Consider the following 16,531-nt stretch of genomic DNA (forward strand, 5'->3'; position numbering starts at 1 on the left):
CCGGAGCAACTTCCCCGCATTGATTTATAATTCTTTCGATCGTCTGGCGGTTCCCACGAGGCCTACTAACTTGTAACTTCCGCCGCGTGCCAGTCTTTTATTCTTTTCAACACTTAAAATGGCTAGCAAAGTTCGAATCAAAAGTTACGAGAGTCTGCGTTTTTTTCCCCCGACCACTTTCATGTTGTTTGAATTATTCAGGCATGACTGGATCTCGAAAAGAAAAACTCACAATGGTTGTCGCAATGTATTAGATTAATAATGATAAATCTAAAGATATGCGTAGAACGGAACATGGATTTCTAAAAGAAATCAAATAAAATAGCTATTTAGAGATTTTACAAGCCTTTATCAATAATGTACGCATTCGATCTTTGCTAAGTAATTTAATTTCTTCGATGCTTTTCTAGATCTGTGCTAAAGACGTTTATAACGAAGTGATTAAATTATTTGAACCATTTTAAAGATATCCTTATCACTGGGAGATTATGCAAGAATGTTACATCACTCGTATAAATTATTTAAAGCAAATTAAATCGATTTTTCTTTGCAAATGCAGGAAATATCTTAGACAAGTCAATTATATTCTTTTTTATCTGATAATACGATCATTATTTAATCTGTGTTTATTACAAATATTATTTTATCGCAACCAGCAATTTTACACTAAAACGTTATTTAAAATTTATTCTAACGACAAATGAGTCGCTATATTCATCAAAATGAATAACCGCTAAATTACGATCAAATTCTCATGCATCTCTATTATCGTTAAAATTAATGCCCGTTCTGACATTTTCTATAAAGCAATCATGACTTACCGACTATATTAAGATGAACAGGATGACCGATGGGCGGAGTAGTAGATATTTGGCACTCGTAGACACCAGAATCCTTTCGCTGTGGATATCGTATTCTGAGAATCCATTCATCTGTATGGGATTGCATCGCCTCGAAACGCTGATCGCTCGTATAAGTGTAAGTACCAACAGTCAGCAAATGGATATCACGATGTCTTATCCACGAAATCTAAAACAAGCAATGAACCACATCGACTTTTAATTAATATACCTTTAAAAATATTTTATCTTGGAAATATAATATCGTTTTAGATTCTTTTGTAATGTCACAAAAGTACAGAGGCAACTGTGATAATTACGAATGAGTTATATTATTACATACATACATACATACAACGGTATCTAACAAAAGATTAGCAAGAATATGTCGGGACTTCTACAATCTAAATGCAAAAATCTTGAGTTACCGCGAGACGCGTGCGTATTGCTAACTATCGCTTCTCGCGCCCTGTTGCTCGTAAGATTGGGCGATAAAACTTTATACTCTCCCTTTTCTAGCCCCGAGAAATTTACGAGTGGAGTAGATTTGCCGCAGCTGGAATACTTCATGTCTTTGTTTAATGCTATATAACCTCATGATGTATGACTACAATCTCAGCGTGTAACGACGACTCCTGTACTTTGCTATTATTTATAAGCGAATAGGTACAGCAAATTAGTCTATTGAGTTGTTATAAAATACATTCCATGCTTAATCGTATGAAAAAAAAATTTTAAACATATTAATTACATAATTTAAAAATTATTAAATTATATTAAATTAAGCTATTAATAATTTTAAGTATATCTAAGAGTATGGATCTCTACGAGATTATATCATTACAGCAATTCGATAACGACAACGTGGGCGAACTTTGTAAGAGTAAAGGAGGGTACAAAGTGACATTTGCCAAGTTCGGATGATGCTGGAAAGTTCTCGAAGTCGTTAATTAAAGCAGAATCCAACCGATGATTCGAAGCTGTCATAACATCCATAATCAGTGCAATTCCCTCACGTGTCGGAAATTGCGCCGTAACGACACGCCGTAACCCGGCACTTTAATAACTTCGATGGTTTTTCCTAATACTATCATTTAACACATTACACAAGTCTTCAAACTATGGCTGTAGTTTTGACATATCTGTGCGATTTTAACGAGAGCCATAGTAATATTCATTAAACCGTATCTGCTGTAATATCTCTCAACGGCTAAACCGGAAACAATATCATCGACTGATTTTCGCATCGCGAGAGATATCCAGCATTTATTTATGCAAAATTAACCAGGGAAGCAGATAATTCCAGTTCTAGTTAATTAACCTTACCTCTGTAAATTCATATTATTGTATACTAATTTGTGTAATTCATTTAATATTTAGTATAATATAACTTTGTCTAAATATCTGCATTCAAAATGTTTCAGAGGGTCATTCTCATTAATTAATGTTAGCTACGTGATGTAAGTAAATCTCTATCCTTTTCTAAATATTGAGACTCGGTTAAAGCTTTATTAATTTAATTAATACTTATTACGAAACGGCGCGTAATCATATTTTCCACGCTGCATTGTAATATGTCGCGCGATAAATCATCGGGATTGATCGGGTTGATCAAATCTAGGTCGAAACTCACGATGCGCATTTGCGCTTGAATATAATCGGAAATATAAACTGCAAGAGCTCCCGGTTTAATACGATTATCGCTCAAATGTTCCGATGTTGCAGTTAATATGCTTTCCGCAAAAAGAAGCACATCTCGTCTGTCTGGTATTTCCGTGAGGAAACTTTTTCTCCTAATAAAATGTACAATACGCTTTTGCGCGCGCACGTGCATGAGAAAGAGAAGAACACGGCTTCGTTGAAAATATGCGAGTAGATAAAATCCATGAACACACCGTGGCTGTGCCATAACGGCGATTGCTGCTCTTCCTTTCTCGAATCTTTTTGCATACGCGCGGCACTTTTTCAGAGTTAATATCATCTCTAAAGTGGCGCTTATTCTTGCCACTTTTCTCTTCGTGGCAAGCCGCCGGCGCGATGCTACTTTTTTTGCACGTAACTTCATCGTTTTCGACTTCTTCATATCCTAACGTTTCCATACGAGTTAGGAGCCTCATGTAATTTCATCCAACCGAGCAACCGCAATTTCACCGACATTCCCTCGCGACACTAATTCATGTGCGCTTATATGTATGCTTATATGTATATAGATATGCCCGCATATATTTGAGCGATAAATGCGTGATATAAATACGATATCGCATTATTAATGTCACCCATTTAATAGACTGTGCGATTGAAATTCGTGTTACTTTTTTTAATATATATCAAAGATGCGCGCTTACATCTTTACAGATAAAAGCACGATATCATCGAAACATATTAGTAGGTACACACGTAGTTGCAGCTAACATAAATGCAAAGATCAAGCTTTGCATAGAAATGAGCCCCGGGATTAAAACCGTGACCTCCCAACCGAGCCCGTCTTTGAAGATGTAGTCTGACAAAGATCGTCCTCTTCTACTTAACCGCTACGATAATTCTCGAATAACGCCACGAACCGTTGATATTCGAGGTCGAGGACACCCGAAGGTCCTAGAGTGGAAGATAAATTCTCCGAGGACCATGTCCGTCCTCTAGTTAATTTACCGACCTACTAGAAGCCACTGATTTAACCGCGAAAGCGAAAAAATTTGTCTTACGGCGCGGATGACGAAGCCGTCTTAACTTAATCAACGATAAAAATCTAAGACTTTGAAATCCTGATGTTTGTAATATTACAGGAATTGTAACGATAATTACATAACTGGAATAATAGCGCGAATGTTTCGCTTCTAGTTATTTCGCGGGAAATTCCACTGTTCTCCCGTTCTCATTTTTTCGCATCAACAAATTGCAATGTAAACAATTTCTTTCGCAACATTCGTTATATCTTCATCATCATAATTTACCGGTTAATTTTGCAAACGTGAGATACAGTTCGCTCGGCATCTCGATAATGTTGTCGATGCTACCCGCCTCCACGTTCCCGAATCTCTTGCATTAATTCGAGCAAGCCTATCTCGCGTTGCTCGCGGCGTGTCAGTGGTTGTGTTCACCTGCCGATATCCCGTGTCGAAATCTGATTTGCTACTTGTAAGGCTTAAGATTTGCTCTCTGAGAGATACATAATTCTGTAATGAGCGGACCGGTAATTCCAACATGCTGTGACATGATGTGCAATTTATCGCATCAAATCCGTGTGATTGTAATTATATTATTTGCCCTTGTGTCTTCAATTTATTCTTCTTTCACTCTCCGTTATTTCATTCAACGTTATACAAGATTTAATATTCATAAAAATAAAAACTTATTTTATACTCACCGTCCTATTTCCGAGATTCTTTACTCTGCACTCCAGTTGAACAGTATCCCCGGCCAAGCCAGTGATGCTGGAGGGCATTGTGGTGTCGAAGTATGGACCAATTTCCGGCGTTATGTGTTCTTGGAAGGTATTCACCATGGAAACGCGCGGCTCGTGGAACGCGATGCTTTCTGAAAAGATCATTTTGATTTTCTCACTATAATAGCGACACTCATAAAAAAATCCTTGCGTATGCAAAGATGTATACAAAATTGTATTTTAAATATACAATATAAATAAGACTGGTAAAAATGATTAATGATATATTATATAATTTTTTCTAAATCTTGGTCTATCTTATATCAATTTATCTTATCTATCATTTTGTAGATACAACTTTTTAAGCAAAAAGAAAAAGAAACAATTAGACTTTGGCAGAAAAAAATGCGCGTGTATGCCTGTTATATTTATATCATCTGTACTAAAAATTTTAAATGAAGAAATACGATGATGCAGACAGGACTGCAGCGAGCCTTGTGCACGTAATAAAATTTCAAAAATATATGTATACTGTCGACTAAACTCGCACATATCCCGTCCCATATTGCGGCAAATGTAATCTCGCGTCTGGCTGGATACGTCTCTCGCGTTCGCGGATCGCGAGAGTGTGCCGAGCACACAATCGCGGGAACGCAATGCGTGCGTGGACAAGCGAAGTCATGTCTATTTGCATGGAAGATGTTAGTGGCTTATATACCGCGTCTGCTGATTATTATTCGAATCACGATCTCCCCGGATAGAGATAGTTCGATGGCATCGCGAGCTGCCGATCGAGAGAACGAGCTTTAAAGTGAATTTTAGCTGACTTCGGCAAATCAATAAGCGTCGCATCGACTTGTCCTTTCGGATGTGTTAGTCTCAAAAATTCGTTCCCAAAAATTCACGCTCCAATAATCCGCGAGATATGATTTAACGAAACTTGCAACTCATTACATTACGTCGCTTATATAATGTGAATTTCTTCTTTATTAACTCAATTTTTTTGCCCCAATTACAAGCATAATTTTATCGTATACGAGACCAGCGAAGCTGGTATTATTAATATTTAAGATTTATTAAGCCAATCACAGTTTGTATTTAATTAATATTTGATATTTTTGCTTTTCTGGTTTTATATTTAAATTATTATATTTATATATATATTTATAAAATATATATATATATTTAAATTATGTTAAGTAAGTGTTTGTATGCAAATGGCTATAAATGAGAAATAAAATTGGGGAATACCCAGCGAATGTAAATTTCAACGAATTTATTCGAAGATAGCAGGGGTTAAAAAGGTTTATTTCCAATCCACGTTTCGTCGTGTCGCTATCCTATTACCACGGAGCGCTTTAAATATGTCGTAGAGATGGGCGTGTTTCACGTTCGCGTTGTTCACGGCGGAACGATCTTTTTCGGTACAGCAACAGTTTAATCGGCTTGGTGTCTCGTACCTTAATGCAATATACTTGCGCGCCGCTCTTAAAACGTTAATAAACGATACGGTCGGTTGAAAGCACTTTCTTCTGTCGGTACGAGCACCGCGTCCAACTTTGATAAAGTGATAACGATTCTATGCGTTGTATCTTCTAGGCCGTGGCAGAAAGAGAGAAAGAGAGAGAAAGTGAGAGGTAGAAATGAGTTTTGCAAGATGAAAGGCCCAACTGAACAAGGGAGACCAAACGGGGCACCCTCTAAGCTATTTACTGTAATAAGCTTGGCGAACCCTCAAGAGAAGATCCTACGAAACTCGCAAATTAACCCCTTCCATTTCTATGTTACTTGGTAAAAACTGGGGTTTAGCAAGCAGCTGAATTATTTGTATCTCTTTTACCATTTAGAAATGCTATAAAAGTATTTTCTTATACATATACATCTTTTTGAAACTAAAGAGCTTAGGTGCTTTTATTTCCAATGCAAAAATCATCTTTTAAACAGTTCTCTATTTTTATAATAAACATATAACTATTTTTATAATAAAACATTACATTATATTAACAAAAATTAATGCAAAATTTTATGTTATACTGCATGACAATAATTATATACGATGATTAATCTCCTTTCTGTCTCTTTTTTTTATGATCTTAGAATATAACAGATAACAACATATTATAAAATTTAAAATAAATAACTGCTTGGCCCAAAGTTATCTCGCAAAGAGTTTGGAAACGCGATTTGTCCTGGACCGTTATGTACATACATATTCTCGAAAAAAAATACCGATTAACAAACTGCGAGACAAAAATCGCGGAGAGCACTTTCCAGCCGGAAAAATTGTGCGTAATCGGCGGAATAATATTCGCGCCGTTGTTCAAACAACAGGAACTCTCAGTTGAAACGGGGGCGAATAAAAGAGAAAAATGGTCGAGTGGAAAATAAAGTGGGTGCCCCCGTGTCCTTTAAAAGAAAAAGGCAAAAAAAAAAAAAATAATAGAAGGGAAAGAGAAAGACACGTCGTCGCGAAAGACATATGTCGCGAGAATTCCTGCGAACCGGTATGCCGTTGAAAATTCCGGAAATGCGTGTATCAGTGCCAGACTGCCGGTTTCGACGTTGACGATCGGAGTCGACGGATGCGCGCTCGTTTCTCCCGGATTTTCGATGCATGCAGAATGCACCGGAGGCGAAACATTATTTACATCTTATGCGTTGGCAACCCCACGAATTGGAAACCCTCGATGCGCTTTGGCTGTAGCGTTTCGTGAGAAACGCCTGCCGCAAGAGAGAGAGGTCTACACAATTCGCTGCCAACAATGGAAAACGTTCTCTAAGATGATTTCTCGTCGCGAAACGCATTGACGCGACTTCATTATTCAAGCGAGAAAAATCATTCTGTCAAAACTGTTAAAGCCGCAAAACTTTTAATTTATTCGTAATTGTTAATTATATAACACTAATGTAAAATGCATGTCACTATTATTGTGCATTCTGATTGCAGCATCGGCACAAAAGAACATTTAATATAAAATTTTCATATTACCAAGCACAGTTAATAAAATTTTGCTATAAACAACTACTTCTGCTTCCTGTGCATTTATCTGAAATTTGTAATAATACATATATTTCGTAAAAGAGAAAATAACTCCGGTAGCAACATTCTCATAATGGCTGTTCTGAAGTAATATTCGCATTGTTTTTAAAACATGCTTGGCACATTAAACTCAAAAAAGTATCAAGTTAAAAGAATTGAAAAATACATCGAAGAAAAGCAAAAGAAAAAAATGTGAATAAATATGATATTTACTAATTATACATTTTTATGGATATATTTTTTGTCTGTTTCAAATATGGTATTTATAACAAGCATAATTTATTTTAAGAGCATATTTTGCTTTGTTCAATATATTGCGTTATTCAATATAAACAACTGATGTATAGAATTATATTATAATAACAAATTATTTATTAATATGCCATTAAATTAATCCATTAACATTTTGGTGCCTTGATAAACATTAATGCTGTTAGAATAATAATTTAACAAAATAAATAATCAAATCCGTTATATATATATATATATATATATATATATATATATATATACACATATACATATATATGTATATAATATATAAAAATAAAATATACTTTAATATTTCTAGTAAAAAAAATATAAAATCTTAATGTAAAAGAAAATTTTAATTCTCGACAAATCATTTTCGATATTAAATATCGTAGGAAAGATTTAGCAAAAAATATCTCGTCCAATGCTACACTCCGTTCTGAAAAGAAGACTGCTCTCGGAAAGAGTCGTAAGACGACTAGAAAGATCTCGCGGGAATAATATCCACCCCTCATTGTTCAAACAACTAGGACGAGAGGTTGGAGTAGAGCAAAGGTGGTTGGAAAAACGAACAAGAAGTAAAAAAGCAAAATGGAGAAGTCAGAGACGTGCAGCTTCGAGTACAATAAAGCGTCATCTAAGAAGATGTTAGTAAAACATACATCGAATACATCGAATGTTCTGCGACAAAGTATGGCATTCCGAGAGAAAGCATGATGTTCTTTCAAGACGTTTATCAAAAGATTACGAAGTTTATGATAAGTATGACAATAAAATAAAAATAGCTTACAAATCAAGTCGAGTCGTATAAAAATGAGATTAATAAAATCATACACTATATGTATATATTATTACATTATAAAAAAACGTTCTCTTAAGATAACATAACAAAGATGATTACTGTCTGAAAATTTTAAATAAACTATTTAAAAAATAATATAATAAAGAGATTTCTCATTATCAACATATTCATTTGCGAAATATATTTTAGAAGCGTTATATGGCGTGCATAGTATTACTTCAGCATTGTTTGAAACTTAAACGGATTGCATATACAGTCGACTAGTAAAGATCTGTAAACTACTTGGCGGGCTATATCATGAAAGATTATCGGACGAAGAAGAAACTGTCGTTGAAAGAAGTCGTTGAACGACTTGGCGAGCCGCTCGGGAATTACGTTTTCTCTTCCCTTGTGAGCTGACAGGGAAAAGTGATGGGGAAAGCGCTGCTAGACGGAAAAGTCGTAGAGCGCGAGGTCTCGAAGTACGAGGAAATATCCGGAATATATATGTACGTACGTACATTCGAAAACCTCGAAAGTATAGCAGAAATTCTGTGAAAACAGATGTCGACGATCGAGGTTGATGGATGCGCCGCCCTTCCTCAGCTCGTGTGCATTTTAGGGCTCGTCGCGAGAAATCGGGCGCGCGAAGAATGCATCGCGAACAAATGCCACTTGCGAGTCTCGCGTGCGATTCCGTCACGGTAACACCGTGAATGTCAGCTTTTGCTGTCTATAAAATATGCTTGAGTTACTCGCGCATATATGGTAAACATAATAGAATTTTTGATTTCTGGGGAAAAAAATGACAAGAGGAGTTTTGCACGTTTGGTCAGAGATTTTGCAGTTTTTTCAACCATGAGAAAAATGAATTTTTACAAAGACCTTTGATAAAGAACGATAATGTTGTTGAAATGATACACAATTATATTTTTATTTTTTTATTTTTTTGAACATATATAATTATATTACTTTATATATATATATATATATATATATATAGTATATAAAATTATAATAGAATTTTGAATGCTTTCTTTTTGTAGTAGTTTTGGATGATACATGCAAATATTTCCAGGAAATGCATGAGAATTGTGTGATATCATGCGAATGGTCTAATGTCAATTAATCTGCTAAATTGCATAGTATGCTATGGAATTTCATTAAACTTCAGCAAACTAAAGCTATGTGTAATATTGGTATGGCATATCAGGGAAATTATTTAGATCTTTTTGGGTTCTAAAGCGTTAACGCAAACATATTGCTCCAAATACAAATTATTCTACCAAGATTATTTCTTCCCATTCTCTTATATTTATTTAAGAATTAAAAAAAATATCTTTTATTCACAAAAAATTATATAAAATACGTGGAATTCTAAACACTATTTTCTCAACGTTGTTTTTCGTTGACACATATCTTCTTCCAATAAAAGAAGAGAACAAAAATATCTAAAAGAAAGTAGCGAAACTATTCTAACCATTCCTCGCATGGTTTCTCAAAATACAGTTTCGATAAAGTTCCTCTGTAGCAACATCGAGACTCGATATGTTCTTCTCAGGATAAAACGCCAGTGGCGATCCAATTTCATCCTCGCCTCGCGTTCTCAAATTCGAGTCTCGCGGATATTATCGTAATCCTTGTATCGAGATACCGTCCACGCTGTTTAGTCGCAGGATCGCATTGCACCACGTCTTGCACCACGTTTATATTCGTACGTTTTTTGCATGTCTACGATGGTCTACGAATAAACGTATATGCATGACAAAAGTGGGATCGACCGTCGTCGTTCTCCTTCTTCTTGTCATCGTCGTCGTTGCTCGCGTTGCTGTTCTCGTCCTCGTTCGCTCGTAACAGCGTCTAAAGCGACAACATCATCCGCAGCTTCTCGCTATTTTCTACAGTTTGCAGTGTACTAACAATAAAATGCAAATAAAATGCAAGTATAAATGCGCCGGGATAGCTCGTAGCGCTCGTCGACTGTTTACGAAACCACACGTTCTGTTGTCTCCGGCTGGAAGTAACGCGGACCAGCATCAGGCTGATGCAGTTCGCGCTTTACACGACGCGAACTTTTCTACGTAACTCGGCGAATTTTATCCGACTGTTAAGAACACATTCGAAATCGCGAGAGATTCGAGCGATGCTAAGCAAAATTTCAAGCAGCTGTTCTGCTGCTTCTGCGGCTTTTCATACGCGGTCGATCGAGAAGCACCGCGTAAAGTAAACCGCGATCTCCGGCTATTAGGCACAGCTACGATTACATTACGTAGCGTACTTCGACTTGTAGTTCTTCTATCGAACGCGTCGTAAAACTTTGATAATGAAACTTTGCTCGAGCGATCATCCGTAATTTGAAGATATAGCGCAATACGCACTTCATCGCGCGCGAAATAATAGCCGCATTATCGCGGCGGCATGACAATTACGACGCTTTCTCTTAATCTCTTAGAATATCATCGAGATATTACCGTCGACGATATTACCCCCTGCGCATTTTTACGAAGAGAGAAAGAAACAATGTGTCGCGCAGAGTAGTTAAAAAGCAATGACCTGATGGTGCATACGGATGAGCCGGTCGCGCTGCACTACTATTTATCTCTTTTTCCTTCTTTCTCTCTCTCTCTCTCTCTCTCTCTCTCAACATTTTTGTTTTTTATTCGAGCTAAACACAGCACAGCCGTTTGGGTTTAACCCAGTTTCCCGAGAGAAAGGGCAGAGCCCAAAATCACACTCGGGAATATATACTCAGCGAAGTAGAATATAGTTATGACAAAAAAAAAAAAAACAAAAAAAGTGGAACAGAATGATTATAAAATAATTTAATTTTTCTTATGCATGCATAATTTCATTTTGACCTTTGCAATAATAGAGCTTAGAATGTGTCATGTATAGCTATAATTTTTTGATAAATTTGAAAGTACTCTTTTCGGATAAAAAAATATATAAATGACTATTTCTTACAACTTTCCATTTTTTTATCATTAAATACAATATAATAATATCGGCCTTAAACTTTAACAGAAATTAAAATCTAGACAAATTTTGAAATTAATTTTATGAAATAATTTTATTAATTTATTTTATATTATTTTTTTATATTTAAATTATATTTATATTATTAAGCTTTTTTCAATTTGCAATTAATAACAATAAGAAATTATTGTCTGAGATTAAAACGTGACATAGTTCATCTGTAAAATATGCTATATATTTTTGTAGAAGTTTATTTCGCGAATGGAATGAGAAACTTTATAAAAATAGCGAAAGAAAATTTAACACTTGGACAGTTCAACTGTAATGATATAACTTTATAACTTTACTATGTAACATATGTAGATAATGTACAAAGAGAAAATTGTGCAACGTAAAAATTGCAAAGTTTTATTCTGCGCATTTTTTTTAAATTTACGACAAACATAAAAAACTTAATATCTTGGCCGCAGCTAGACAGACGATCTCGAAAGAGTTAACTTGCGCTTTTAAAAGTTTTGCCCACATCGTGGTCGAATGTGTAAGGCGGTCGATGGGATATGGACGAAAAAGAAGACGTCGATGGAAAAGCGATGAAGTACGCGAAGACATAAGGAAGAAAATATAAGATATCGGGAGTGTAGAAAATTGTCGGGCGTTCTTGTGTGCTGATCGATATTTGCTTCACGTTTCGTTTCTTCTGGTACATAATCTTTATCGATGCCATTAACGTGTCACACATTCCATGTGACGTACATTATTATCTTAAAATTGTCTGTGTTACAAATTAATAGTAGATATAATAAGCGGTTAAATGTTAACGTTATTTTAAACTGTATTCTCTCACATTAACTTCAAATAAATGTAAAATAACAGAAATATGTTTCTATCGAATTGGCTTTTATCGTTATTTAAAATATTTATTAGCAATTAAACTTATTTTTTAAAATTATTATTATTATTTTAAAATTTTATAATATGATTTCTGTTATCTATTATCTGAAAAATTTTTCTTTTTTTATGTAATTATACAATCCGCATGAGAAACTTTAAGATACTATAAGAACAGTAATAAATGATAATAATATTCGTTGTTTGAGTCGATTATACTGTTGTTAATAACGTCGAGTTTTCGCATACAATTTGTGGCTGTATTGGCATTACGCCATTTTTACGGGAGGCGCAAAAAGGCGCATGATAGATGAAGTGTGCGCGAGCGCTCTTACACTGCAAAATTTATTTTACCCCTACGGCCGCGCCTCGACTCGGCACTCGGGGATGAGCGGCAATGGTGTAAAACATTATTCTACATTACACTTCACAAAGGTGGAGAGCACTTGGTAAATTATTCCAGCGGCTTCTTCTTACCGGGTCGGAGGTGGCCGCGGCGGAGGGAACGGAGAGGCGTTCAGCACGCGTGGAATTGCAGTCGGCGGGATTGCTGCACGAGTGCATTATCCGCTTGAATTATCGCGTGTTTAATGACCAGAGTTTTGGATAAAACAAGATTTTCTCGCGTATTCAGGAGCACAGCTTGTCGTGTTTCCGACCTACCCGTCTGTCGCATGTTGACTTTTACTACTAGACACTGTCAATGAAATAAATTTCTAAATCCGTTATCTTATATCTTTAATAAGTTTATATGTTTTTTTTAATTTATATTTACATTGTAATATATGCGTTAAATTATTAAAGAATTTTTTAGATCATTTTTTCAATCTTGAATAAAAATAGACGAATCGTTATTGCGACATAGAATATCTTTCAGCAAAGAATGTTTTGTTAGGAGAAAAAAAGATAATATCTGTCATCTTAACATTCTGTCTATTCTTATTTCGTACTCGGAGCAATTTATTAGATGACATTGCAAACGATGCTTGCAAACCTGTTAGTAAAATTACATGTTTTGTTTGCATTTTAATAATGTTTCGATAAAGTACAAAATTTATTATTGTTTGAACTTATATAGATCTAATTTTCTCGGTCGTGATATTAAATAATATTATATCAGTGCTTCTTTATTTTTAAAGTCTATCACCGCGTTATTCAATGTGAAGCTCCATGACTTGATGTCACGTTGAAAATTCCTTGAGCCGGATAAATACATTAAAGGCAAGCCCGACCTTGCGAAAATATAAGCGACGTTCCTGAAATACCGAAATGTCATAGTGATGTACTCAAAAGCCGAAGCTTCCAACAAAATAAAAAGAAGTGTATCTCTCCGACGAAAGAGGAAGAGAGAGCTTGTTGGTCGAAGATTATTGACCCAGCACTCGTTCCGCGTGCTTGAAACGAGGAGGGTACGGCTTTTTGTGCGCCATAAAGTGCCGACAAGTAATCTAGAAAAGGGCCGAGCCTGATTGAATCAAACGACGACGAAAGTGACGTTGCTTGCCAAGACAGCCTCTGAGACAGAGGGGCTGATATTAATATGAAATTGCTCCCGGGCCCTCTTGCGCGCCTTAGGGATACCTTACGCGCAAATTTACCCAGAGTTATGACGGCAATCAGGTATTTTCTAGCCACTCGTATAGCCGCCGATCCAGAAGAAAATTTATAGGATGTCACGACGTATAATCAAATTCTCTTCACAAAATTTAAATGAACATCTGTTGTTTAGTGTAGTATATAGTGTAGTAATAAGTAACGCGTCTTTCTCACAAGATATAAAACACATTTTTTTCATTGTCAATTACACGCGTGTCGTTTTTAATAAGCGTTATCTTCCTCTTATTGTAACATGTTTTAAGTAAAATAATTTTTATCAACTGTTTGTACATTTTTTTCTCCATTATTAAAACAAATATTAATATGTGTGTGTATATGCATTATTAAAACAAACATTAATATGTGTGTGTATGTACATATATTGCTTGATGAAAATTCATATTTTTATCAAATAAATATGTAATGATTAATCTATCAAGCTCGTTCTTCAAGATTATTATCATTACTTGAACTTTTGCATTTATAAGCGCGTCAAAGAGTCGCAGTTGAGTCTGTAGTTTCTGAGACATCAAATGAAACCTATTCCTGTGAGAATAAAAAAAAAACGGATTCCTCATTAAGAACTTTTTCTGCCTTTTTTATTTGTGAACAAAGAATCTAGCCATCTTAATGCGTCTTTAATATTTAAGGATCGATTGACCGAATCTAACTTGGCGTTTTCTCCTTTTCTGCGGAATTTTAAAGATCTTTTCGTCTCTTGTTTTTCATCTAGTCATATTTAGATTTCGTTTACTCCCGCTTTCTTTCTCCAAACATTTTCATTTGTTTCAACGTTGTATGACGCGATAGAGAATAATTAAAATTTCAGCCAAAATGATAATGTGCGAATTTTAAGATACCGTTATTTAATCGCTTAAAAATTGCAGCAAGCAAATTCTATTTTCGCAACGCTATTTTGAATTAATTAAAATTCTAATTTTATATATCACACGTCACGTGCATACTTTGTGGCATATATTTCGCTTAATTTAATTTGTTTTCTCATGCGCATACTTCTCCATATTTAACATCTACTCACGCTAAGTAGTATTCATCTCTTTTTATTACATCAAATTTTTTCATGCAAGCGTTATTTTCTGCTGCATTTATCACATACAAGCAAACCATTTTCGCAAAATTTTATACGTGCTATCGAGAGAGAACGATTATCAGATTATTTTATCAGAGAGATTATTATGTTTTTCCATTTTATGAATAATTTATAGAAAAAAAACAAAACATCTTTCAAAGATCTGTAAAATGCTTTTGAATCAAACTTAAAAAGCACACGAGATATATTTGTCGCAGTATAAAGCTATTTTATTCTCTGAGAGATGATTTTTACTATATTGTTACTCGTTATTCGTTGGCTTCATCATTTTAAGTATCGATAGTTAAATTCGGCACAAAAATTGAAGACGAAGTGCAAAGCCACGCCGACCCCTCGAAACGCATTTCGCGAGGATATACGTTTTCGTTCTTCTAAGAAGGGAATATAAGAAAGATGAATAGTATTCTTGTGACTTTCCTATCGCGCCACGATGACATTCTCACAAAATTTCTCAGAGGGTGGCTGCGCCACGGTTTCCATACTACTTCTTTCATCTTACGAAAGAAGATTTAATTTTGTTCCCGTCAGTGTCGCGTGCGCACGCCGATATTATCGCAAAATGGTTTTTATGCGATCATAACAAAGGGATCTTCATTCTTGATAAAAATATACTGTGGAAGATATCTCTCGCTTTAGCGTATTCGTATAAAAAAGTGAAGTGCAAGTAGAAACTGATTTGTGTATATTACTTTTAAATTTAATATACATAATTTGTATGTAAAGAAAAACAAGATAGCTTAATATTATATCATCTTCAGGACGAGAAAAGCTTTATAAAATTCTGTACGGAATTTTTCCCCAAGCATTGCGTATACCTATATATTCATATAGAAATACTGTGCACTTGTTGGCACAGCTCCAATATTAATCTTATAAAAATTGAGGAAACATGATGTCTTCTCTAAAATATTAATGCTAAAGGAAACAGGATTCCAAATTATCTATTTATGCCATTATTGAAATATATTACAAATGGACACTGTTTATACACAATATTCCGCGCAATATTCACTATTAGAAAGTCTCCACAAATTACATAATTACATAATACAGTTACGTACATATTTGCGAACCACATTCATACAGGCGAAATGCGATTTTCCATATATTGATTGAACGATCGTGGTTAGCCTGATTGATAGCCTGAAAACCAGCCCTGAAAACCAGAATATTCTATATCGATCATTGCGTAATAAAACGGCAACGTAGAAAAATAAGAAAAAATTGAATCATTTTCGAGAGCAAATGGTTTTGAGAGCAAAATGCGATAGTAACATTTTTGTAGTTCGCCTCGATGATCGGTGTCGATCTATACGTGGTATAGATGGACGTTATATGGTAGTCATTATAATGACCTCGGTCAGAAGCAAACTTCTCGCGTATTTATTCAATAAATTCGTTTAATGGTGGTATTAAGGCATACCTTACAGAGCACGTTTTCCGGAGGAACACTGGTATCTCTGCACTAGGTTTTTATCTTGCCGCAACAATGCACTTACATGGATACTTCCGACAGGAACTCATCAATGTTAACGACATTTGACATTTTATGTACACGGAAATAGAATTGCAACTCGAAGATTCTATCGAGTGCTGGAAGCCGTGCTTCTTTTGATCGCGATTTTCCCTTTACACGCGAGATAAAGTCGAGAAAGAATTTCCTTTT

The 16,531-nt window shown here is 35.2% G+C and overlaps 1 protein-coding gene across 3 annotated transcripts in view; it reads right to left on the reverse strand.

The window, feature by feature from the left end:
• LOC126850952 (zwei Ig domain protein zig-8-like) overlaps positions 1 to 16,531 on the reverse strand; it is a 138,772-nt gene that overhangs the window by 20,031 nt on the left and 102,210 nt on the right. For all 3 annotated transcript variants that reach the window (XM_050594459.1, XM_050594452.1, XM_050594445.1), the window contains exons 3-4: positions 4,204 to 4,373; positions 822 to 1,029 (exon numbers count right to left, since the gene is read on the reverse strand). In XM_050594459.1, coding sequence (XP_050450416.1) covers positions 822 to 1,029; positions 4,204 to 4,341 — 346 coding nt within the window. In that variant the 5' untranslated portion in view covers positions 4,342 to 4,373. The remainder of the gene's footprint in view (positions 1 to 821; positions 1,030 to 4,203; positions 4,374 to 16,531) is intronic.

The sequence above is a fragment of the Cataglyphis hispanica genome, chromosome 1, assembly GCF_021464435.1.
Source record: "Cataglyphis hispanica isolate Lineage 1 chromosome 1, ULB_Chis1_1.0, whole genome shotgun sequence".
Classification (NCBI taxonomy): Eukaryota; Metazoa; Arthropoda; class Insecta; order Hymenoptera; family Formicidae; genus Cataglyphis; species Cataglyphis hispanica.